This window comes from Oryzias latipes, chromosome 21 (genome assembly GCF_002234675.1).
Source record: "Oryzias latipes chromosome 21, ASM223467v1".
NCBI classification, from domain to species: domain Eukaryota; kingdom Metazoa; phylum Chordata; class Actinopteri; order Beloniformes; family Adrianichthyidae; genus Oryzias; species Oryzias latipes.
The window spans coordinates 29702225-29728811 of record NC_019879.2 but is presented as its reverse complement, the minus strand read 5'-3'; the positions used below and the strand labels follow the sequence as shown (position 1 = coordinate 29728811).

At 41.8% G+C, this 26587-nt stretch overlaps 1 protein-coding gene across 1 annotated transcript; it reads right to left on the bottom strand.

Annotated features, from left to right (window-relative positions):
* Positions 1 to 685: 685 nt before the first annotated feature.
* Positions 686 to 21647, bottom strand: nxph2 (neurexophilin 2). Its single transcript, XM_011473651.3, has 3 exons — positions 20383 to 21647; positions 20110 to 20268; positions 686 to 3712 (listed from the first exon to the last, which is right to left on the bottom strand). Exons 2-3 carry the CDS (start codon positions 20152 to 20154, stop codon positions 2966 to 2968), a joined length of 792 nt encoding a protein of 263 aa, XP_011471953.1. The 5' UTR covers positions 20155 to 20268; positions 20383 to 21647; the 3' UTR covers positions 686 to 2965.
* Positions 21648 to 26587: the final 4940 nt, after the last annotated feature.

Here is a 26587-nt window from a genome sequence, read left to right as displayed (position 1 = left end):
CAAGAAGAGACGTCTTCATCAGTGGCTTGCTGATCCACGTCCGCCCCCCTTTGCACAGATCCCAAAAAAAAAAAAAACAGGCCCGATACCATCTCGGCTTCAGGATGCCTCTCCAGCCTTTTATCTTCCCTCTGAGAAGACGAGATGCTCGCAGTAAGAATGGAAATATCCCATCCTCATTTGGGAAAAAGCAGGTGATGTCAGCAATTAAGGGCCACCTAGATCTGATTTTTTTTTCTTCCGCTAAACTCGAAAAAATCCCAGCATATTTCCCACTGCTTGCATTTGTGCAATCACTTGATTTGGCTGCGCATGATTAATGCTATCAGCGGTGAGCTGTAGATAGATAGGGTGTCATTCCATGTGGCTTTCCAAGGATTTGGATGAGTGCAAGTGGTGTGACTGGATGGCGAAGGCGTACGTGCCTCACACTGATCAGATAAGAGTAATGGAAGCGGATGAAAAGACCCCTGTCTCTGATGGTCACAGCAAAATGGATGTGCTCCCCGAGGTGTACCTCTGGTATCATCCATGCCTGTGGACACAGATTTATTGCCCATTAAAAAGCTACACTGAAATGTAACTCTTAAAATGGTGTGTTTATGCTTTGGAGAAGTCCTTCTGGAAATGAAAACCGACAACTGTGAGGCTCGAGAGCTGAAACTGTGCGTCAAAATGCCACGAGCCAAGTTCAAAGAAACTTTAATGCCAGAGAGACCTTAACTGCTCTTTTCCAATAACACTTGAACAGAATGAAATCCATTGGAAAACAAATATTGAGAAATCAACACAACACAGAGAAGTGTTTATGTCCTATTTTACAGGAGAATCTGAACAGGTGTGAGCAAGCAGGAAAACATGGAAATCAAAGGACTGGATGACTTTAGGCAACAAATCGGACAATTATTGGCTCAAAAGGTCTGAGAAGACACCAAAAACAAGGAATACATTTTTTTTTTTTTCTTGGGTGGGGGTTTGAAAAAAGGTCGTCTCTGACGTCATTTTTCAACATGTTGGGTTTTGGAGTTTCACATTAATACACAGAATTTGCACAAAGGAGAAAAACTAAACACAGATTAGCTCCAATTTATAATACACCTCGTAGCAAAAAAGGTGGCAGGAACATTTACAGATGATGATAAGAGGCTGGAGACGGGACAGGAATAATTGTCATCAGTGGTCAATGGTATAACCCAAACATCATTTTTGTTGAGCATAAAAAAAACATAATTACAGCGTCTCATCATTTCCCCAGTAATCCAATATAACAAGTGGACATGTCTTGTAGAGGTTAGATTCCTGTCTTTCTTGCTCTGGCTGACTTTAAGGCATTTATGCCGTTGCAGATTTTTTTTCTCAACACGCTTATCTTTTTTGTTTTATTCAGCCAAAACCAAACTGAAATCTCATCCATGACCAGAAAAAATCCAGATTAAGACATTATGTCCCAAATTTAATCAAATCATTTCTTTTGTTTTTGCATCACTGGAAATTTAAAAACTTATTTTTCTTCTTCTCAGATAACAAGAATGACTCCAACAGACCTGTAATTCTTTGTTTAAAACAGGTTTCTTGTTGGTACCATCTGCGATTCACAGTGTGTGGTTTTTTTAGCTAAGTAAAGGTCAGTCAGAGACAGTTTCCTCTAAAACAGCTTTATATTTATATATATATTTATATATATATATTTACCCAGATGATTCAACTGCAAAATAAAAGTATTTTCTGTCACATATGTGTGTGTTTTTTGTTGTTTTCTACAAAATAAATCATCAAAATTGGTGACTCCAGATTTTTCACCTGCAGTTTTTTTGCCGTTAGCACAGACAACAGTTTGTGGCATTTAATATGGTGACGGTTTATGACAAATCCTTTTAAAACCGCATGGGTGAACTGGAGGTCAAAGCACGTTATCGCATGTAATACACAGCTGGAATGTACGCAAAGGACGTCCGGCTTAAGCTTGCCGCACGATTGGGAAAAGCTAGTTATTTTTAAACGTGTTTTCTCTCTTCATTAAAAGTGCAGATGGATCTGTTCTTCTGCTTTTTTCATTTATGTATTTCTTTTTCTCCCTTCATTTCTCCCTGCTTGGTAAGTGAAATTTCCCAGGCTAATTAAAGCCTATTAAAGACAGGTAATGTCAGGGCTGGTGGCAGGACCATTACAAAGTGCTGATAATTGTCTGCCAGACTCACTAAATCCACCTGTCCTCCAATTACTGCCCCCCTACCCCCCTCTCCTGACACATTAATCCAGTGTGCGACTCACTCTTAAAGTCCGTCCTGCAGTCAGGGATGTTGGATCACGTCAAGCGCACTCGTGTCTTCAGTTGTACCAGGAAATCTACACATTTTAGGTAACTGATACTCTCCCTGGGGTGTGGTCATCTTCTTTCTTTTTTAAAACTAGACAGTTAATTTAGTCATAACCAAATAAAGGATGTCAAATCAACCACAAGAAAGATTGAGAATTAAGAAAAAATAATAGCAAAACCTTTTTTCTGTAAGACAGTTGATAATTAAACTAATTAAAACATGTTTGCACCGTTCATCTTCGCTAATCTAGTTTAGTCTGATGCAAAAATCCTCTTTTTACATAAATAAGGTGAGGCAGTATCTTGACACTGTTAGTGTGCCAGCTATCCAGTTGCCTATGGTTTAGCCTCAAAGAAAACATCTGGACAACACAGTAATTATATCATCGGGTCTCCAGGGAGCAGGAGCTGCTGTAAGGATAATGATTCATTGTTCCAAATCTCACTTTGCTATTAAAATCCCACACCCCGGATCTTCATACATGTTCAGTATCTACAGGGGTCAAGCCACGTCCCTCCAGCCAGCGTCCCACTCAGCTGTACGTACAGCAACAAAGGTCGGATTTTTAGGAATTTCGGGAGACAGTCGGGAGTTTACAGCTTCGTATTTACATGATGAGACCAACCCAAGCTGTTCTAAAGGCTACCTCATCCCGTGGAAGAGTACGGTGTGTCACTGTGGTAGTTGTAGTCTGGACATACTTTCTGCACCAGTTTGTAGTCTACACTGTAAAAGGCTATATAGATGCATATGACTTTGAAGGGTTTGGAGCACAGCCAAGACACGTGGCTTTGCGTCTGCTCCTGATAGCACACCTTGGAGGAGTCATGGGTGCACAGAGCAGTCTTCTTGCTGCGGTCAGTCTTGTCGTATTCGATGTGACAGTTGAAGGATTTGGTATCTTTGGTCTCCAGTGTGGACTGCTGGCTGATCTCAAACTCCACCACCTTGGACGGCGGCACCAGGCTTACTGACACGTTCCCCATCCCGGTGGAGTTGTGACGGAAGTAAACACTGAAACTGCCGTTTCCGTGGTCCACGATCTTACCCGTGATCAGCAGATTGAGCTTGACAGTCTTGATGTTGGAGTTGAAGTCCCCCCAGCCAAACATCTTTTTGAACTTGCCAGTCTTGACGATGGGTCTGCGTTTAGTTCTGGCCTGAGCGCTCTGAACATCTGTCTGGTTAGATAACCAGTCCCAAAAGTCCTCAATGTTCTGTAAATATGTCATTTCCCTCACGCCGCCCTTGAGCTCGGGGGAGCCCCTGGCGAACAAACGCAGGGGGTTGATCATTCGTGGACTGGCCCCCACGGGAGATGTCTTCTGCTCGCTCTCACGGTCCGTCCACTGGATTGGCTCTGAGGCTCCTCCATGCACCTTGCTGCATGTGACCTTTTCAGGAAGAGAGAACGATAAACACATAAATGAGATTAAAATGTGTGCTGAACAATGTTGCAGAAAAGACACGTGTTGTTTCTGACTGGAACACACGTTTGGTAGTCATGTTTCTTAATCGCATCACAACATTTTAGAGTTTTAGAGGATTAGATCCCCACAAGCAAATCAGCAGCCCGTAATGATTACAGATTTATTTACAGAAAACAGGAAACAAAGTGTTTGTGTTGTTTTTTTTTGGAAAGATAAATGGGACTTCTATATAAAAATGTGTAAAAATAATGTGTTACTTGGCACACACACATAGAGAATGTACTCTTCAACTTTTCACTTTTTGAAAAAAGCAATAAAACAAACAAAAAACCTGATGAAATTGATTGTAGCTTTAATAATACAGGACTTGTCATTTAGTACCTTTGGGTAGTTTAGCCAGTTTATCATCAGAGCCAACACTGATGTGAAGGATTTCAAAATAAAATGTGTACAATGAAGGAAAACATCACTACAGTGAGAGGAGGAGAAGGACCTACTAAGCTGTTGGTGAAGTCTAGTTTGGGTATAGATGGGCAGTAATGCTTTTTCGATGAAGTAGTGTAAAAAATCGAATTTGAACTTTTCTTTGCCACATTAGCTTTGCATCAGACTGGATTTGTTGTCTTCACAAGGTTGTCACGGTGTCTGAAGTCTTTCAGAAATCTCTTGCCTTTTTCTGTCTGCGTTTTTTGTGATTACAATTACCTGATCTGTATGGAATTCTATAGGTCCACATATGTTTCTCTGGCCAAATCACTCATGAAAACAGTGAATTCTACCACATTTATGCAGATAACACATAGCTGTACTTAAAGTCCTACTTCAGTCATCTTTTGATCTATTCAATTAAAGTGGTCTTTTGCTTAGGATTATGCCATTTTTAGACAAAATTATAAAATAGCTGTCATTTTCTAGGACAGAGCGGCAGGAGCTCATTCACCTCTGAATTGTGGGCGGGATTGTTGACGCAGAGCAAGCCCGCCCCCATCCACCTACTGGTTTACACTCTCTCTTGAAGCTTAAGATGGAATTTCAAGCTTCATTTTCTTCTATCATCAGAAAAATGCCACAAGACCACGTAAAAAACACAAGTTTTATCAGAATGGGTCTCCTGCAAATGACAACAATTCCTAGAAAAGCTTTTCAACTTTGAGAAGCATGAAAATACGTGGATGCAATTTAAGAAACCTTCTTTAGGAAAGACAAAGACGACTGCCTCAAGTGATCGAGCTACCTATGAGATATGGACAACAACCTTTAAAGGACATACTGTAAGGCCAGGATGCACTTCTCATTTTCTCTTATCCCTTGTGCTATCTTGTGGGGTCCAGATGACTCCACAAAATAACACAAGGGATATATTGGGGGTTGGTTGAACCTTGACTTAGACCAAGAACAAACAAAGACAAATGTATTTAGCAGCTACAGGGATGTCAAAGGTAGATCTGGAAGATGTTTAAATTCTTGCCACTTTCACAGTTTCTCTAAAGAACCAAATACCTATTATACCTATTTGCCATTGTAATCATGTCCAACGATGATAAAGTCCTCCGCTGCGCCGTGGTGAACCACTTCCTGAACGCACAATTGTACTTCTGCAACGTAGTTTCATTTCCTGTGTGCACCTCAAAGCTGTTTAGCTGCAGGAGCACTTCCTGGTCCACTTCAGATAAAGTTGCAATAATTCACAGCAATAAGCTTAGCTAGATTTATTTGTAATTAGAAGTGCTTCCTCTCCCTGGGCCACGTTGCAGGGATCACTGAGGGAAGCAGATGTTGAAAGTAAAGAGCAGCCGCTGCTTGAATCCTCAGCGAGACGCTGCGCTACACTCCCAGACTAATTATAAATTAGCTGCAAGCCTCAGTGAAGCACATGTGTTGGAAGCAAACAAACTGGGTCGTCCGCCTCACTTTGTTTTGTCACAGTCACTTACTCGGAAACCTTTCTAGCTGACATGGATAAGGGGGTTTGCACATCCCTGTGCTGTGTACCGTACGCTGCGGTAAATATGGCGGCGTATTCCCAGCGCTGCTTGGCTGCAGCGGCACCTCTGCACAGCAGGCAGAAATCGCTCATCTAGTGTCTCGTATGGACATTGGCTCAAGCTGATCCATCAGCTCCCCTAAAGCTTAATGAAGACACTTGCTCCCTGTAAACACAGATGGATGAAACAACATGGTAATAACGTCCTTCTGTGCAGTTCATCACAGCTACAACCGTTTAATCGACCGTTTCCAGTGGCTACACTCCCAGCTGATGCTGCCACTTAGTAATACCTTGTGTGAGCCTTGCTGCTAATTTGATTGAACTTTTACAACATCACCATAACACCCAAAGCTGAACATAAAATCTGTAGCTCCCAACAGGAACATTTTCCGTCACCGCTGGTCCTCCCAGCAGCCCAGGCGTTTCATCCATTACACAGCGGGTGTCATGCTGCACGGCTTCAGAGGTGAAACTAAATTGTGTTTCGGCGTAAATCTCAGGTGAGCTTTGTCTAAGGTGATTATAATGGAAATGAGAGAGGAGTTTAGGTATGATGAGCCACCGGGGAAATAGCTGCGACAACAAGCGGATCAGAGTAGGGACACCTAATACTTAAAGGCCCGGGGAGAGACGGAAAACGGGGAACTTGAAAGCTCACAGCGAAACTGAGGCTTTGGTCTCCGTCTGGCTGACTGTCTCGCTTCACACACAGACGCCAGCCCATCCCGTTCGTTCAGACAGAAGTGGTGCTTCTTAAATACGGACTGAGAGAAGACGGCTTTTGCACAAAACGAGCCAAGGTCTGATGAAGGAGAATCTACAAAAGCTTAATTAAGATTTCCTAATCGGTGCAGCCACGCTCCAGGCATTTCAGGGCGACTTGAAACAAGACATTATTATGATAATATGAGCAGACTTGGAGAACTGAGAACAGCAAACTTCAGCTCGCCAACGCAGGCGGATGTGTGTCTGTGGTTTTTCTTCTTCCTTTTCCATGTATCTCACAGAGAAACATGCATCAACCTGTCACAGAAGAATAGACGCTAAAACCACAACAGTCCATACGATCAATGAGAGGATTTTGGTACCAATCAAATAACACATAATTTTAAAAGATGTTCCTGTTGCAGTAAGTAAACAACGTCTGGCTTTCAAAAGTAAATATTATTGAACAGGAAGAATACTTATTGCCCATTTTGGTCTACTGAAGAAACTGCAGACGTCTTATCCACAAATTTGAATAGTTAAAAATGTAATCAGTATATTAATTATGCAAATTATATTTGGTATTGATTGTGATAGGATAAAATTTGATTCAGATATTTTATCACTTTCACTGGTGAAGAAACTGGGCTGTTGTGTTTTATTTGCAACTTTCGTTGCGACTTTTTTCTTCTTATCTCCACGACGTCACACACTAGTGCACACACAACTTCATTACACAGTTTCCTTATGGCAAATGACATAAACAAAACAGGAAAACACAAAGCTTGCATCACAACCAGGGGCGGAGCTACAGGTGGGCAGCAAAAAGCCTTGTCCCACACCTGCCCCCCCAATTTTTGAGTCAATAATGGTATCATTATTGACAAAGATTAAGAAATCCTCAATACTTCTTTAAGCTTTGTAAAAACGACAAAAGCAATATTTTTTTACATCCAATGAGAAACAATATTGATAGTGAAAGAAATACTTATTTTTAATGGTGTCATTTGTAATGGCCTACTACTCTAATGTTTTGCCACCCTTCTAAAGTTTTCTGGCCCACCTCTCGCCCCCATATAAAATGATTTGTATTAAAAAAAATTGTATTGCTTTTAAATCTAACCGTAATGATTATAACCTTCCTGCAACTTGTTGCTTTATGCCGCTTCATGGTTTTACCCCCCTTCTTCTATAATCTACCCCCCCAACACCCCTCTCTCTTCTTCTCCCCTTTTCTTTTCTGTCCGGTCCAACAAACAACTGTTACAAAAATATTAAAGATGAAGAAAACTTAGACTATATTACAAAGGGGGTTTATTCAAATACACCTCTGGTGTGTCAGAAGATTCATAACCCTTGTTGTAACAGTAGAATATGTCCAACACAAGAGGCTTTCATCTCTCATCTGTCTGCTCAGCTGTTGGACATGTTAAAAAATAAATATAAAAGATACACAAAAATTAAGAGAAAATACACAAAAATTAAGAGAAAATACACAAAGAAAAAGAATTATACAAAACAAACCAAATTAGTTACAAATGCCAACACTATTATTGTGGCAGTTAAATATGTTATGGATTCATTTTGAAATCTTGAATTAGTTGAAGGAGCTGGAGAAAAAACATCCAAACTAACAAGTTATTGTATGATCAATACGGAATCAAAACCTAATAAAAAAAAAAAAGGGAGCTGGTGCTCAGAGAGCAGGTTTCAAGAGGGATACTCAGAAAAATGCGTGAACGGATCAAAATACCCCTTTGAGGTTGTTTAAAGAGAGGAATGGGCACTGTAATACACTTAAAAGCTCAATAAAGTTGTTGTTTTTTGTATTGCCATGGGAAAAAAACAAAAGATTAAACATTGCAGGTTTCCACAACAACATGGAAGATAACAGTTGGTCAGAAAAGGAAAAACAGTGAAAAAAATCATTAATGATCAATAAACCTCAGTTGGATTTGCTAAACCAATATATAGCAAAAAGGCTGAAAGGGTTTGGTAATGTTGAAGTTTCCATAAGAGTCGTGCACAACGTTAAGACGGGTGTCAGGACCTGCAAGGCTTCCTCTGCTGGAAAACACGTTAGATCTGCTTTTCCTACAAATGTAATTCTAGTCATTTCTGTGACTGTTCATGTCTGTTTTTATTTTTCATGTATCTGCTGTATATTGATCTGCTGATGGTGTTGGACATTACTGCAGAGTTCTTATTCAGCTAAGTTGTGTTGTGAGGTCTGACTCAGGCCCTCAGAATCCACAAAGCAGGCTGCAGGAAGCTGAAAGCAGACAATCAGAGGAGCCAATCAGATCAGTCATCTCCACTTAAAACAGTGGAGATGACAGTGGACTTTAGGAGGAACCCCACCACCACTCCCCCCCCCACTCACAATTCTCAACAGCACTGTCCCCTCAACAGACTCACACAGGTTCCTGGGGTCCACCATCTCACGGGACCTTAAGTGGTCCGCTCACATTGACTCACTCCGGAAAAAGGCTCAGCAGAGGTTGTTCTTCCTGCGACAACTCAAGAAGTTCAACCTGCCTCAGGAGCTGCTGACCATCTTCTACACGGCAATAATCCAGTCTGTCCTGACCACATCCATCACGGTCTGGTTTGGCTCAGCTACCAGACACTACAGAAACAGACTTCAGAGAATCATCAGATCTGCTGAGAGGATTATTGGTTCCAGCCTTCCCCCCATTCAGTACCTGTACCGATCCAGAGTCAGGAAGCGGGCTGGCAGGATCGTAAAAGACCCCTCTCATCCTGGACACTGCCTTTTTAGCCTCCTCCCATCAGGACGGCGCTTTAGGACAATGCGAACGAAAACCACTCGCCACAAAGATGGCTACTTCCCCCAAGCTGTCACTCTCATGAACTCCTGACTCCGGACTACTCAGGGACACTGTACAACCACAAACTGTCAAACTGGAATTACTGCTGCTGCATCTTTTGGACTTTTTTTATTTAATCCATTCCTTTACTTAGTTATGTTTATTTATTCATACAGCCACCTTACATCTACCTTCTTTTTATTATTTATCTTTATTATTTATCCTTTTTACCTTGCTAGTTTGCACGAGAGCAAAAGTAACCAAGTCAAATTCCCTGTACATGCACTGTACTTGGCAAATAAAGTGATTCTGATTCTGATTCTGATTCTGATCTCAAGGATGACAGGTACGCCTCCCCAGGCTCAATAAGAACTATTTTCAGAAATGTGTGCATGGATCAGCTTTGTGTTCTAGCCTGTTTGTTTGTGTCTCTGCATCTAATAAAAGCTGCGACCAGGTCCTGCTTTGTTCAGATGTGACGTCTGGCTAGGATTAAGTCTTTTATATCAAAAATGAACCTTGAAATTGTCACCCATGCCTTTGTGTCGTCCAAACTAAATTATTGCGGTTCTTTAAACGCTGGGTTACATCCATAGCCATGGGGGCACTTGGTGCAAAACGCAGCAGCCAGATTTATTTGTGGGACAAAGAAGTTTGACCACATAACACCGAACGTGGTCTCTTTGAACAGACTGCTGTCCCAGCGCTGCTCCACAGAAAGACTGAAGAAATCGTTTGTTCCTTCTACCATCAGGCAAAACAACTCTCTGGCAGGGCATCTTAAAAGAAATTTCTTGCAATCTTTTATTTTTATTTTTTTACCCATTGGTTTTTACCCATTATTTTTAAATTATTATTCTATTTTTTTAATCTATTAATCTTTTTAATCTATTGCTATTTTTTCTATTTTTTTGTTTTTAATGTGTGTGTGTGTTTTATGAGTGTGAGCAGATGGCCATTTTAAAATTTCCTTAGGAATTATTAAAGACCCATTCTATTCTATTCTATTCTATTCTATTCTATTCTATTCTATTCTATTCTATTCTATTCTATTCTAGGCACAGCACCTTCTCACCTCTCCAGTCTGCTTCTAGGATATTCCCCCCTAAAGTCCTTACGTTCCACTGACCAGTTTGTGTTAATGGTTCCCAGAATCAAACGTCCGTTTTGGGGCGATCGTGCGTTTGCTGTCTTTGCTCCTGGAATCATTTGGTCACGCTCTTGGAGAGTTTTAAAAAAATAATTGTTCCTCCTCTTCAGCACTTTAGCATCAGCCTAGCCCTGGTTTTAATCACTTTTAATTTGGTTTTATGCTTTAAATTCTTTTGGTTTTCATAAATGTACAATGTTTTGCTCTCCATGTGTTTGGCACTTTGGGCCTCCTTGCCTAGGGGTGGAAGGTGCTTCATTAATAAATAAATGATGACGATTAATTCCGTTCATCCCCGTGTTTTAAAAACTCCCCTAAAAAAACATAAATGTAGCCCTTCTTTCAATCATTTGGGAACAAGAGGAAGAATTTTTTTTTTTAAATAGGAATGCTATAGAAGAAATCCATGTTTGAAAAAGCAATGTCAACTTTAATGACATTGTAGTGTCTGCAACAGGCTGGCAAACTGTTCGGGGTGAACCCCGCCTTCGCCCATCAGTAAGTAGGACAGCCTTGTGATCCCAAAAGGGTTTGGGTGGGAAAGACTTTGGTGGGTGTGTCTACATAGATAGTGGGAGCGGTGATGTCACTGAAGGCTTCAGTCCAAAAGGCACCACTTGCTGCTGGTTTTGACTTGTTTTCGATTCCGGCAGCGCGTACAGGAAGTAAGACTCACTCATCAGAAGTGCTGGAAACCGAGATCAAGCGAAATCCGTCAAAAACATGTGAGATAAAATGCTTCCATCATTTCTGCTGTCTCCTGTTTCCGAGTGTTTGTCATGACCGGCAAAGTCTGCTTGTGCATAAATGTGGCTACGTTTTAGCAATTTCTCCTCCATTTTGCAAGAATCAATGTCCAGTAATGGGCCCGTACCCCTTCTAGAAGAGGATTGGTTGCTACCTGTGCTGTGCTGATGCAGTTTGAATAGCTGCTGTTCTTGTTCAGGCTAAAAATCTTTGACTCACAGCTTCTGGAATAAAGTGGCACAAAGTTCACTTCCAAAATATGAATGTACCCTGAAAAAAAAAACAGATCAGCAGCTCAGAAACCTTGTGACAAGAGAAAAACTTTGACTTTGATAAGAATGATGGAAAAAAACTCAAACATTCCAAAAGGATTTGAATTTGAGTCATTGAGAACAAGAGTTTTCCTGCAAACACAACACATTTATCAGTGCAGGAATCCCCCTCCCCATGACGAGTCAGCAGAGTCTCTGCTCTCAGGGAAGGTGAAGTGTTCAGTGTGTTTGTTCTGTTCTTCCGGTCCAAAAGCTGCTCCATCCACTCAGACACAACGTGAAACGTCACGCGAGCAGCAGGTGGAACAGGAAGTCAGAGTTGGGTGGCATTTCTGCCGTCTGCTGCCACGCAGTCTGCTCAGGTGGAGAGACGACAGCCAGCTCAGGATTCAGAAAAAAGTCCCTTTTGTGCGCTCAGATACTGAGTCAAAAGAAATATTTGCATTTCAGCTCGACTGATGGTATCAAAGCTGTTTAAGTTTTTGACAGGGAAAATATTTTGTCCACAGAATTGACATATTTATGGGTAAAAAAGGATTTCTTTCATATGAAATGTAGTGTAATTCGTTGTAACTTGACCAAATTTGCCTTTTCCCATCAGGGGTCGCCACAGCGAAACAACCTCTCTTTCGAGAACGAGTTGCATGGTAAACTTGGCAATGTTTTATGCCGGATGCCCTTCCTGACGCAACCCTCTCAATCCAACCGGGCTTGGGACCGGCACAGAAGCAGAGAAGGGAATAGGCAGCAGCCTGGAATTGAACCCCGGATTCATAGACGGAAGGCGCCGCAAACCAGCACGAGCTAAACCGGCTCCCATTTGCCTGAATTTTACTGAATGATGTTAGTGTAATGGAGAACTCTGAGATTATTCTGATTTTGAACATGCTTTCATAAAAGCTGGAAAAATAAAATGACTTTAAACAACACCCACGAAGAACAGATGAAAGATTGTTTGAGGAAATCTTTGTGCTTTATGGAGGAGTCGGGTGAGTTGCAAAAGCATCTCCAGCCTTTCATCTTACTTCACGAGCAATTATTGTGCCCGGCCTATTTGTCACATTATTTCGTGGCGTGTCAGAAATGCATTCTCAGCTGAATAAATTCACTGTTAGTGGATCAAATGGAAAGTAAGTTTTACTTCAGAAGCTTTTTTCACAGTTTGCAGAGTAAAAGGAAGAAATTGTTGCTAAAAAAGAAAAATGTTTGAAACTATTCTGCAGAAATCTGAATATTTTGGCTTCAGACGTCACCTTTGTATCGTTGTTCCAGTAAAATTCACCTATTCAGCTGAAAGATAAGGACTTTTTATTGTTGCACCAATCAATAGAGTCTAGTTTTTCTGCAGGAGAACAGGAGCAGAGTTCTGAGCAGCGTCGGGGAGAATCAGCCTCCTCCTTCATTTGTGATGAGTGTTATGGAGCTGGCTGCCTGCTTGTCCCGTGGGTAGAGATATCTTTTAGAGGCCTGACATAAGGTAATTGCCACAGTGACCAGAACCAGCCTCTAGAAAGTTATTAGGAAGCCGGTGACATCTGGCCTCTGGACCATCAGACGAAATGCCGTTAGCACATGCGTGCAATGACAAGCTGGTGACGATGTGATGGGCATGGCTGCACGCTTTTTCCTCAGAAACATCTTCATTTTTACCTTTTTACACTCCTGAAATCTTTCGTTTCTTTTTTTTTCTTTTTTATTGCACATACGGTTTGGATTTGTGTCTGGGGAAAACTGAGTTTTCCACAATAAACAAAATGGGCAATTAACCTGCTCATCAGTGCAAGCAGAGCTCTTCCAATGATGCCCCCCGCTGTTCTTCATGGATTTATCTGTGCAAATTGACCTCACTTTGGTGGTGCAATTCATTTCTCTGCTAATTTTCTGTGTCTGAAGCTTCACTAACTCAACGCTTTTCTACGTAAGAAAAATCTGGCACCCCACCAAATTTACAACTCCTCCACCCCTGCTCTTTTTTTTTTTTTTTTTTTTTTGTGCAAAACTGTCTCATCACCACGTCGAACATAAGACCTGTCAGTCGCTGAGCCGGCGCTGTCAGCAAACCCACAGATCCACTTCAGCGTCTGGCTCTCAAAGCCTCCATCGTGACAAACGGCCCCCGTTGACATTAAAACCCCTCTCAGCCCCGGAGACCTTCCGCGGCCGTCCTCTCCCCTGATGTTTCAGGGCACATCATTTGTAATGATTCCCACTCAGAGCTGGATCCAGGAGGGCGGGCTCTGGATGGCGCTTTGGCAGTCTGCAGCAGAGACGCCTGCATCCTGCTGGAGAATAGATTGCTGCTCTGATCGCTGGAACAGCCTCACGCTCCGAAGCCATCACTTTTAATCAGAGGCTGTCCGGGGAAACACATGGCAGGTGCTTCAGCACCGTGGTGGATCGCAAATCCACGCCAGGGAGTGGGGAGGGGGGGTATGCAGTTAGCATGTGCATGAAGCATGTCTGAGGCCCTCCTGCATCATCCTTTAGGCTGTTACCACCTGACCTCTGCGAGAAAGAGACTGATGTGGTCACTTCTCTGTCTAACGTGTGACAAAATCCTATCTTGGGTAGCGGCTGACATTATCAGCCGGCATCTATTGATCAATATATTAGATTTACCTCATCGAACTCCAAGACACTGTAGGCTTCAGTTCCTAAGGCGGAGCGCCGAGCCGGCGCTCTCGTACCCTTCACCTGTACGTCTGCAGACGCATCATTTAAATACACAAGCTGTTAAACTTGATTCACCTCCGCCTAATGAGCACGCTCACTTAGAATGGTGCTAATGCGCTGTTTGCTTCACAATAAATATGCACGGGAAAAGTGTGACCAAAGCAGTTTAATTGCAGGCAAAACTGCAAGTGTGTGTGACGCTACAGATTAGAAAAGTGCAAATGAAACACACTGAAGTCTGAGCTTTAATGCGTGGCTTTTTAGAGCAAAAAAAAGCAAAATGCTGGAGCTTAAACACCAATTTATTTCCGTTTAATATATCTTTCCACAAACACAGACACTGTTTCACAATCAATATTTGATTAAACTAAATAATGTCATTTTAAATGCCTGAATTTTGAAGTTAAACATTGAAATGAACAGGAACTCCAATGCAACTTTTTACCTGCAAACACATCTGTTTATGCCACCGTGTGTGGCTCTCACTCTGCAAGGTGTGGAGGAAAATTCACAAAAATAAAACTTTTTAGCCTGAAGTCAGTCCTATATTTACCCGAAATTAATCTCTGACAGGATTTCCATATTATTCGTTCTGTCATAATGAGTCAACATTCTGGCTGCTCCGAACAAATGATCATCCTTACACATCGTTTAACAAGTCTGAGGAGAGAAAATGTTCACTTGTTCTCATTTAGATTTCATTTTGCTCTTTAGAAAATGAAGGAAATTGTGGACAATGTTATTCTGTTTGTAATACACTTTTATGCAATGGATTTGATCGTTTTAGACACTTTGAGTTTGAGATTGTTTAAGAAATCTTTATGATTTTATCACCAAAATAAACATCATAATTGATAATTGTGGTCCAAATGGCTAAATCCATTTACAGCTAAAGGAAGGGGTTCAGACGCTCTCAGTCTGGCAGCCAAACCTAAATGAGGACGGATCATCAAAACAGTTGTTTTACACAAATACACACAACAAAACACGCATTTTAGTATGTTCATCCCTTCATAGATCGTGAGGGTTGTTTTGTGTTTGTGAATGTAGTTTTTTCCTGCATCAGGATGCAGCCCAGTGCCTCTCTGTCTGCCTTCAGTGTTGAGACTGCATGATGAGGAGGTCCTGTTTGGACTGGTGAACGTGTTCCCGCCTGCAGAATATTCCAGGTTGTCTTAAGGTGGCATCTACTGAAAGAGTTCCTCTGTTTTACCTGCTCTGATGCAGGTGAGTGCAGGAACCTCCTCCCTGGAAGATCACTCTTCTTCTTGCAGTTTCACGTCTCTCAGTTTGAAATTCACCAGATATGAATGTATTCATTTTTTAAGCCATCGCATTACAGAAGTGTTCATTTCAAACTTCTGTTTACGTTCTTTGCCTCCCGAGCTGCTGATCACATACATTTTAGATCCACGTGCGACTAGATTGTGAAGCCCATCAGTGGTTTTTGCTGTCTAATGTCAGGCGTGGCTCTTGAATCTATAACGAGTGAAATCAATCTTTTGCAACATGGGTGAAAAAAATAAACCAATTAAAAACTGCATGAATATGAAAAAGTATTTTTGTGCTTTAGTCACACTCTGAGATTTTCTGTTTCCTGTGAGTTTGTGAAATATCTGCTGGAGGCCTCGGGGTGAAAATGGGATGTTAGGGAGCGCAGCTCGGTGTGGGAAGTTTAATTGCGTCGATGATGTTGGTTGTTTGGAAAGTGTTAACAAAGATCCCACCTGGGAGAGGAGCGAGCAGCCGAGCCTCAGGAATGGCAGCCTCCAGGTAATCTGGATACTCGTGTTATCTCAACACCTGCCATATTTGACAGCGGCAAAGCCCCGAACGCTTCACTTTTTGGCGGCGTTACCTTTCAACGCGTCATCACTTTCCTAATCCCCTTACATGGTCAAAGCACCAACTCCTGACACCTGCAGCAATCCTCTGGATTCCTGATAGCAGGGATTGAGAAGGATAATACCACAAAGCCCACAAGACCGGCTGTAATTATCATTCTCTTGACCAGTGCAGCACCTCACATGAAGGTAAAACTCTTCGCTAAAGGAGATTCTTCAATGACTGTTCTTTGATTTCCAGCTTTTGTCCTCAAAGACATCTGTTTTTTGTCTGTGACAACCGCCGTTTAGTCATATTTTCCATTTTCAAATCTGTGCTATAAATGATAAGCCAGTTTTAATTCCCAAGAAAAAGAAAAAAGCGGATGGAAATGGTTTGATTTGCTCAAACACATGTCTGCTAAATTTGACAGAGCAAATGTTTCTTTTCTCAAAGCTGATTGCTCTCTGGCTGATTTCACAGAAACGGCGGCCTTTGAAGAAGAAACAAGAGCTGGCACGACGCCGCTTCCGCTTTTTCCTAAGTAGCTCTGAAGACAGGTACATCACAAGACCTACACAGAGACAGAAGGGAGCTGACAGCATGTTGTTAGGGCTGAAAATGACGAGCTGAAAGAGGAGCTTCACAGCTCCGAGGCACAGAGAAATGCAAAATCAGAGAGGAAAATGCACTGTACCCATTCTCAAACTGTCACACCGCGCCTTTTACCGGAAAGCAACACAGTTTTAATTAAAGAGGTCAATCTTTTTTTTTCCTGAGAGCTGACGTGAGCCGCGATTACCTTCTGCAGGAGCTAACCAGGCGATGACTTACAGCTCTGTTGGAACATAAAAAGCAGAAACTTGGAAATTTAGTTAGGCGGTCTGGGCGAAATACAAATAATCATTGAAATGAAAAAAATAAAAAAATTCTGCCACGCTTGATTTCACTGTATGTGGTGTCAGCAGCAAATGATGTTTTTGCTGCAGCAAGGCAGTAAAAAGCAGTGCAGGATGCTGGCTGACTCTCAGATTGCACAGCTGTAATGTCGAGGCTGTAAGGTACCAGAGACTCTAGATGGAACACCCCCTTGGGCAGCACGGCACCCATAAAAATTCATAGCTGCAGACCAGGATCAGGGACCGCCACAACGGGTTTGACGGAATGTCTCCTGCACCAAAAGCACTTTGAGGTCTCAACACCTTCTCTCTGACCTCTTCTCATCCCTGGGAAAGTAATCATGCTCTTAATAACTATTTGGCTTAAGTAATTAATGGGCCGTTGAGTCCCCAAATTGGAGGTTTTGTCAGCACAAAGGGCAGCTGTGTCACAGGGATCAATCATTTGGAGCGTCTCCCTCCTCACTCCAGGACCTTCTTTTTTGTCCGCGCTCCCAGTGAGGATGGATGATGGGAGATGCTTGCAGAGAAACCTGGAGTAGCACTGAATCGGAGGGATTTCCGCCTCAGAAAAAACCTTTTCCTGGCGGGTTTGAGGCGACACGGCGGCTGCAAATGCCACAGACGTTATTGTTTATGAGGGATTATCTAGTCGAGCCTTCAGACTGGAAAGACTGCAACCCCAATATAAGAGCATGTTCACATGAGCGCCGGGTAAGCTCCAGAATGATTCGAGGAAGGGCGGCACACGCTCGCATGCCCCCTTCACTCTGTCAATCCCTGTTTTAATCACTTCCACAGAAATTTTCTCTGGCCTGCCTGCCACTTTCTCTGCCTCTCCAACCAATTTCTCTGGTGGCTTTTGGAAGACTTAAGTTCTTTCTTTCTCCCTGTTTCTTACAAGGCAAATCCTGGGAGAGGTTGATGTGAGGAGCAGGCAGAGCAGGGATGTGAAGAATATAAACACTATTTTTTTATTGTCCAGAGGGAACGGGGGGTGCTCGGTGGGGACGGGCGGTGGGGTCTGTAAAAGAGACGAGGACCTTATCACAGCCCAGCAGCTCCGTAATTCGCCGCCATGATAAAGTGGCAGCGCGGAAAACCTTACAAGGCTGGCACAATCCAAAGACGGATTAGGTTTTTCTGACATAAGCTTCCTGAAAAACTAATCAATCAGCCCATGCAGCATTATCAGGAGCGTGAGATTAAAAGAGCTGCTCCTAATCCCCCAACTGTACATTTTATTACACTTCCCAGTGTTAGTTGCCTTTAAATATACAATAAATAAATAAATAAAGAAAAGGCAGGCTAATTGATCATGGCAAAGGGGAAGGGGGTTGAGGAGTCCACAGAGAGGGAATTCTTCTGTTTTGACATGAAAACTGTTGTCCTCACAAGAGCCTTTGCTAACTCTGTGTGGAGCGGCGTGCTACCACGGGGAAAAAACGGAACAGAATGTTAGCTGGACACACTAAACCCAAAACTAAATGATCAAAAGGTGGAAAATGTCTTATTCTGACAGCTGGATGTCACACCTGTCCATGAGGACGCTCATCCCTGCTCCGTCCAGCCCAAAGAATGGAGGCCGGCGTGCATGTAGCACCCCACTGATCCTTTCGGCCCTAAGAACGGCTACCTCACTGTCACATCAAGTCGCTGGAAGGATTTTATTCTGAGATTAATGCATAAAGATTTGTCATTATCTTAATCCCAGACTTGACCAAATCAGACCTGTACTCTCCCCCCTATGTGTAGTGCAGGATGACAGGGAGAGGGGTACTCAGACATCTGCATGGCTCTGCTGTCATTCCTGCATCCATACCTGCAGCAGATGTTAAGGCACTGAACGGATTCTCCCAGGAATGACTCTGACCCTCCTACTTGCCCCTGGGGGTTTGGCACAGATGTTGGTGCTGGGATTATTTGATCAGGGTGGTATCGTTTGGACCACTTAATTTACTGGGTAACTTCTATGTTGATGTCTTCATCCTTTCAGCATAAGTTTCAAAGAATTTGAATTTTCCCTGATGAAGTGATTTTTGTTGATAAAATCAGCTTGAGAAAGGCCCAACAGTGAGACATTGGAGGGGTGCACAGGGGGAGGAAGCCGCTGAAGCGTACAGAGAGCCTCTCCAGGGAGGCAGCCTGCCTCCTCCTCCTCCTCCTCCTCTCTGGAGGCGCAGCTCCCAACCGGCTCAGCGGCGATTACAGCCAAGCAGACAGCGCTTTGCTGCTGCAGCTGCTCAGTTCAAGGCTATCTGTAAAGAAGCTCTCTCTGAGGATGAAGCACAGATGTGGAAAACGTCTTCAATCGCATGACATTTGCTGCTTCAAGTCTGATCACGCAGAGGATAATCACGAGAAAGCCCACAATTGATCCCCCTCTGCCCCCAAGGAAAGAACTAGAGGCAGCGTCAGCCTCTGTTCATCACATTTGACCAGAACCTTCACATTTCCCCAAAGACCATCTTCAGAAACCAAATTACAGCACAGAAGGATTACGTCGGAAAGCTTAAAAACAATCATTTCTGAGAGCAGATGAAGCTGTTTTATTCATCAGTTTGTGCAGGACAAATGACACAGTGCGTGCAAAATCCAACTTTTCATCTGGTGTCCTTGTGTTTGAAACTCTGGTGGCAATAATAGCAGATGATTTGGTTTCAACACAGAGGTCAAATCACACTCCCAGCAAAAAGAAAAGAAGAAGAAAAATACACGAATTAACAAACAGATGATGGAAGAGTGAAAAGCTGTATTTGGTTAAGAAGAAAGAAGAAAATAAGGACCTGATTCAAGACCAAAAAAATTTGAGAAATCCATGAATTTTAAAAAGATGAAAAAAGGAAAAAAAATTGAAAATGATTTCTGCTTGATTCATTTATTTCACTTTTTTCAAATAAAAAATAAGCGTTGTTCATAAAATAGCAAACGTCTAAAAAAACAACAAGACTGAATTATTATGGAACATATTTGATGTTGATTTATGTCCTAAAATAAAACATTTTACAGCGTTTTCTGCAAGTGTGACATTTTAAAAATAATTAAGCGTAAAACGTCATATTTTCTTTTGCATGATCCACGTCATATTTTTTTCTTTTAGCATGATCCAAAAATAAAGGAACATTCAAAAGTTTATGTGAGAAATAATATAGTGAATTTGAAGCAGCAGCTGAGCAGCAGCCAGAACGCCGCACCAAACCAACCAAGTTCCAAACGCGCCTTCAACTTTACGCTCCGAGAAAACAGCCAAGAATCCTGCGCGTGGCGGCTCACCTGGTGCAGGAGGAGAAGCAGGAGGAGAGTCTGCAGGGCGCTCATCTTCAACCACTTCTCTCACGCTTCCTAATCGAGATGAGCGGCGTTTAAATCCTTCCTGGAAGACGCGGAGGAGCCAAGAAGAAGCGCACGGCGCCAAAGCATCACTGAGATCACCTTGGAGAAGAGCGCAAACATTCAGGTTAAAGCGTTTACGCTCCCTGCTGGGGCTAAGTGGGAATGTTGGGCTTTTATTGAGATTTGGGGGCAAATGCAAACTTTTTTTCTTACTGTTTCGTAAAGGCTGCACTTTACGCAGGAATAATCCTCGTTTCAGCGAAGAAATTCCCAAAGCCTGCGTCTCTCGGGGTGATGGGAAAAATTCCAGTGAGCACTCTGCAACAAGACGCCGCTGTAATCAGCTGAAACTGCGTCCTGCTTGGTTCTGATCTTCGCTCCGATTAAGTCCGGGGGGGGGGGGGGGGGGTCTGTGGGATATCTGAGCGCGTGTGCCGGATGCTGGACAGCAGTCACGCAAAATGACTCCGCTCCTCAGCTCCGGCTAATTTCAGTGCGTAAAATCTCCCTTTTACGCGCGCCTGGAGACTCCAAGGTCGGCGCACATCCGTGGAGAGGTTCAGACCCTGAAGATCCACCCCTGACGCTGCACTCTCTCCATTTAAGAGATCACTGCGAGGTTTGATGTCACCGTTATCCGGTTTGGCTCAGAAACGCCGCCAAGATGTTAACCCCTTAACTGCTCCGAAGCGCAAATTAACGTAACAAAAGTACTGCTACTTTGAAGAGTTCGTTCATTCAAAGGAGGAATTAGGGATGTAAACTAAACTCAAAACACTTTGTCAAAGCCAAAGATAATGGGTGAGGCTCTTTAAAACGCTCTGACTGACCCGTTCTCCGAGGTTTTCCTGTGAAACGCGTCTCTGTTTTGTGCGCTCAAACATTTTGTCTTAACAGTTTCAGAGATGACAAAGTGTCAAAACATGAGTGCAGAAGGAGGAAGTTCAACTTCTGCGGTTAAATAAAAACCACATGCCCAGAGAAAAGTGTTACTTTGACGCCCCCGTGTGGTCAGAGCAAGAACAGTTTTCTTTGTTGACGCTTCTTAGACGCGCATTTTCCTTCACGGTCTCATTCGTGCGTCTTTGAGTGAAGGAACATGAGGAAAATCCTCAAATGATGGTTGGAGGATGTGATGCGTTCAGGTGAACAGCTGGTTTTATGGGAACGTTTTTAGTTTGTCTAAATGTTATGTATTATTGATGCATTGATCCTGAAGTTTTATTATTACCTCAGCGTTGATGCTAAATTATCTGCGTGTGTATGTTAAATATATAATGTTCTTTTTACAATAAGATAGTTTGGGCCAAATCCTCCAGCCCTAAAGAAGATTTTTTAGATCCTCTTCCCACAGCTTTAAGCTGCAGTTCTTCATGTGTCCGTCACAAAAATGGTTGCTAATAGTTTTACTAACACATGTTTGAACATCTAATTTTGACTTTTGCTTGCCAGACCTTGAAGTTGTTCCTGTTTCTTCTAAATCTATTTTAGTTTTCCATGATTTTATCTACCTTTTAAGTTTTTCATTAAACATATTTACTGGTTTATGCAAAATAAAAAAAAAGCTTCTTTGTCATCCAGTGGAACTTTGTTTTTCTGATTGACTCCATTCCTTGTCCTTTTTTAATTAACTTTGTTTTTAGATTTTAATCTTCTTAAATGTTTTTTGTTTTGTTTAAGTTTATCTATTTATTTAATACCCACAAACAATTGCAAAAACAAAAAAATGCAACACTTTGCAAACAGAAAGAAGAAAACTTAAAGGTCAGTTTTCCTTTAAAACAGATAAAAATGAAGAAGCTGCCTTTTCCTTGTCAGAATTTAAAGTATTTAATTTATTCTTTCCATAATTTTTTCAAGGAGATTTTGGAAAAATCCACATTGCTCTGAAGAAATAGTAATACAGCAAAACTACATTTCTTATTTTCTGTCCCTTTTTTAACAAACAGGTTTTTTTTTATTTTATTTTTTTACAAATCATGAATTCTTTATCCTCATAGGTCAAACAACATCATCAGCGAATCACAACAATATTCCAATACATTTTACCTTATAATAGCTGTTATGCAGTTAAAAAAGTTGTTTTCTTAATTGATATTTTTATTTTCCAGAAAAAAAGGATTCTTCTTATTAATTAATAGAAAACACATAGCATGTATGTTCATAAAAGCAAAACAAACAAACGAATAATTGTATTTAAATATAATGGTATTAAAAGGAGACCAAATGATAACTTTGATAAAACAAGTGAGGGTTCAGATTGTTTTCCTGTGTGTTTGGATTAGCCTTTGTTTGTCGCACCGGGTTCAGGTTGTTCATCCACAGCTGTCTTCTTTTAGCTCATCACCGTTGATCTATTTAAACGTCTGGTTTTCAGCTCATCTGCTCTGTTCTCTTGGGCTGCCTTCCGGTCTGTTTCTCCATGGCTTTGGCATGTTAATCTCTTAGTTTCTGTCACTAAGCCTGACCTCCTGCGGTTCAATCTACTTTTTTTCTCTGGTCTCAGAGCCTCCAAATGAAACTGATCAGGGGCCTGTTTCAGAAAGGAGGTTAAGTGTAAACTCTGAGTGCATTAACCCTGAAATCAGGGAAACCCTGGGTTTTCCGTTTCAGAATGGGAGGTTTGTTAAACCAGAGAAAGCAGAGTAAGTCAAACCCGTTTCTGAAAGAGAGGTAACTTTTACTCGGAGTCAGTATCCATGGTTACTTATGCTGTGAACCTAACCTGGTCGGGAGCAGGTTTTATTCTCCAAACTCAAGGTTTCTGCCAGTCCCCTCCCCTTTTTAAAGACGAAGTGGTATTTTTCGCTTTAACCTTCATTGCCCACATTTCCGTCACACAGAGACGGTCTAAGTGACAAGAATGGCTTGTCCTTTTTTGGAGGACCCAATAGACGAGGAGGCTGCATTAATTCATAGAGAATTATATTTACCTCGTACGAGGATTTTGAGAAGACTCGATTTCTTTTTCACTTTTAACTGCTGCCATGTTATTTTAATTCCTGCAGGATTGCATCTACGTGAAAATGAAATCAGGGACATTGAATTAGATTAATGTAACAATTATTTTATGGAAACACAATTTGCTAGCACTGCTTACTTTCTTAATCCCGTATAAACCTATACCACTTGATCAATACAAGGGTAGTGTTGCAGTGTGTGTGTGCTGAGCGGGGTGCGATCCACGAGAGACAAGGGGAGGGGCGATTGCAGGTGCAGATGGGGGGGGGGGGGGGGTGAGCACGGAGCAGAGGTGCGTACGTGGAATATATTGTGTGTTCGGAGGACGGAGCACTTAGTTAAATAAAGAGAAGGTGTCATTCCCAGAATAACTGTTTTGGAGTCATTCTTAATCCGCTCTGGAGGTTGAGGGTTTCCAACGGGAAGTGAAGGTTAACAAGGAGAATTCCCTTCGGCCCTGAAGGAAATCTCCGCTGCGCTTCTGACCACGGTCGGAAAGACGAGAGAAAAGAAAGGAGAAGTCTTCGCGCAGCGAAAGGTTCAACAGTAGACAAAAGTTCACTTTTAAAAACACAATTGCATGTATTAATATTTAACTGACCAACGTTTGCAAGAGGGGAAGGTTAACAAAAAAGTCCTCTAAACATTATCAACGTTAAATGCATTTTTCCCCAGATTGGTTCTGTACACTATGCAGCATTTCATGCATTTACACCAGGAAAAACACTTCAAAAGTACACCTAAATATCACCATTTTTTATTTCACACCGTACGCTATTTAAAAAGTTATTACAGCCAATATTTTATAACAATGATTTAAATGCAAACTTAGGCATTAACTTGAGCAGCTATGTTTTTCCACGCTAACTGTCTCTGTTTTGCAGATGCAGCGGTGTTGTTTTTCTTCTGGAATATCTGCTCATATTCACTGTAACTCTGCAGCAGCACGTCAAGTTCAGCTGGCGAAAAATATGCAGACCTCTTTTTTTCACGGTTGCCATGGTGACTCGTGATATCTGCGCTCCATTGATAATGGCTTCTTATAGTCACGGTGCTCACGCTTACCTCCGAATCAGTCCACTCAGAGTTGATTGACCTAACTCGGATCAGCTTCTCTGAAACAGAAAACTCAGAGTTGTTAATCTCTCGATTGACCAACTCAGAGTTCAAGTTCAACCTCAGAGTTGGTCGAACCTCCTTTCTGAAACAGGCCCCTGGTGATCTGAGGCTGGAGATTCAGACGAGAACAGCATCATATAAATCTAAACTCATCAGAATTCATCAACCAGCTGCACTCAATTGCTTTTAATTTTATAGCTGACCCTGAAAAGCAGCTGGTAAATGTTAACTTGCTTCAATTAACCTTCTTATCATTTAAAACTCATAAAATGATAACTTGGAATAAAAAGGATCTTCGGTTTCAAGCTGTACCAGATTGTGAGTGTTTATCATTTTAACTTGTGGTTTCAACTGCCTTTTTTAACAGAAGTTCACATCTTATTAAAGCAACATATTACAGTAACTGTATTAAGTCTCTAGCTTTACGATGTTTACAAATCATCTTTGTTCCTCCGGCACTAAAAACGAGAAACCTGATAAGAAGATCAAAGTTCTGCTGTCCTCATTAGATAAAGTAATAATATCTGCACGCACCCAGATTTATTTGAACAGTGAACAAGAGTGGGGGAGAAGTGGGCAAAGAGCACATGCAGCTCCTGTTCACGCCATTTTCTTTATCACCTCTGTGTGCAGCTGAGGGCGCAGACGTCAGACTGTGATGTTGGTTCAGAAGAGTCACTGAGTGTGATTCCACGTCTCCATCCTGCTGATGAAGAGGATGTAGAGCTTGGGGTCTCTGGGATGAGACACACTGATGATGAAGTCTCGTGGCTTTGGCGCCACCATCTGGATGAACGGCGGCGTTAAAAAATGACGTCACCGCTGTGTGCAGAAGAACAACCTTTGCAGCGACTCACCTTTGAAACCTCTGGAAACAGCTCAGTCATGGCAGAGATGACGGAGAATCAACTGTGCAATCAGGACTGACAACCAGCAGTTGTAGCTGCAACAAGACGTCCTGTCCTTGCAGGACTTCTGGTTGAATTAAATAGGCGGTTTAGGAAAGTTGCTGGCAAAACAAAACTGGAGGAGCTTGTTTGTCTCCCTGAGCTCATTTTGTAACTTTTTCAGTTTGAATTTGCTGATTTTACAACATTCATGCTTTGATTTTGACATTTTTAGAATTTGTTTCCGAACTATAAAGATGTTTTTGACGCGGCAGCTTCCAGTGACGGACTGTTATAAATATAAAAACAGACGCTTTTAGGCATTTTCTTTTTTGGAATCTTTAATCAGAAACCGTCAGAAACAAAACTTCTCTGACGGGGAACATTCAGGATAAGTTATAATATCTGTTAAAGCATCTAAATCCGTTTGAATAAGATAATTAAAATAAAGGATTTAATAAACGTATTTTAAAAAACCCAGATAGCAATACTTTTTTGATCATTTCTGAAGAAATTCATTTTATGCCTCTATTTGAAAAAGCAGACTGGTTTAACTCACAGATTTTATGTGTTTATTAGAATATGAATTAATTTAAAAGTAAGCTCTACTCGACTTTAGTTAATGATCACTATATTTAATTAAGTCAATGTGATTTAAGAGACTTTTTGTTTGTTTTATTTTCAGTTTTTTTATCCATGCATTTCATCATTTCAGTCATGAGTTTAATAAATCTGTGTACATTCTTTATTGCTTTGACTACAGTGCTTCAAAATTATTCAATCAATCAATCAAAATTGAATCAATTTCATTTCAACGCGTAACAGTTGAAGAAACAGGAAATACGTTTGTGAAACTGTAAATGAATAGTCTCTCCTCAGTCTTTGTTCCGTTTGCTTCTAAGTTCTCATGAAACATGGATGTGATGCTCGCAGCGCCTCAGAAAACACGTTCAGAACCGGTCCTGTTCTAAACGTGAGGCGCAGCGGGTCATTGGGGTCCGCAGGATGAGACCGTTTGTTCTCCTCGCCTCAATCAGCAGCTGGGATGTTTCAGAGGAGAGGAGAGAAGCAAAAACCTCACGGTTCTCATCCGAATGTCCGGGAGCCTTTATCTATACAGGAGCACAGAACATTAAAAAGAACCAGTTTGTAAAAATGTTTGCTTATTGTCATGGATTCCTGCACTGGGATGTCCTTCAGTCACTGACTCCAAGGTACCGGTTCTCCAGCCCCAATCCGGCGTGAAAGCCTGTTGGCAGCTGGAGATCCATGTTCAGAGTTCACGGCAGAGTCGGTTAATCTATGCTGTTTGCATTGAACTGAACCTGGTAAGCACAAAGAAAGAGCTAAAGCCTCTTCCAAACAAAGATGGAGACTCCATGTTTGCAGCGACTGAGCATTCTCAAATGTGGTTCTTATATAATACAAAGTGTGGACTTACATGGGCGGAT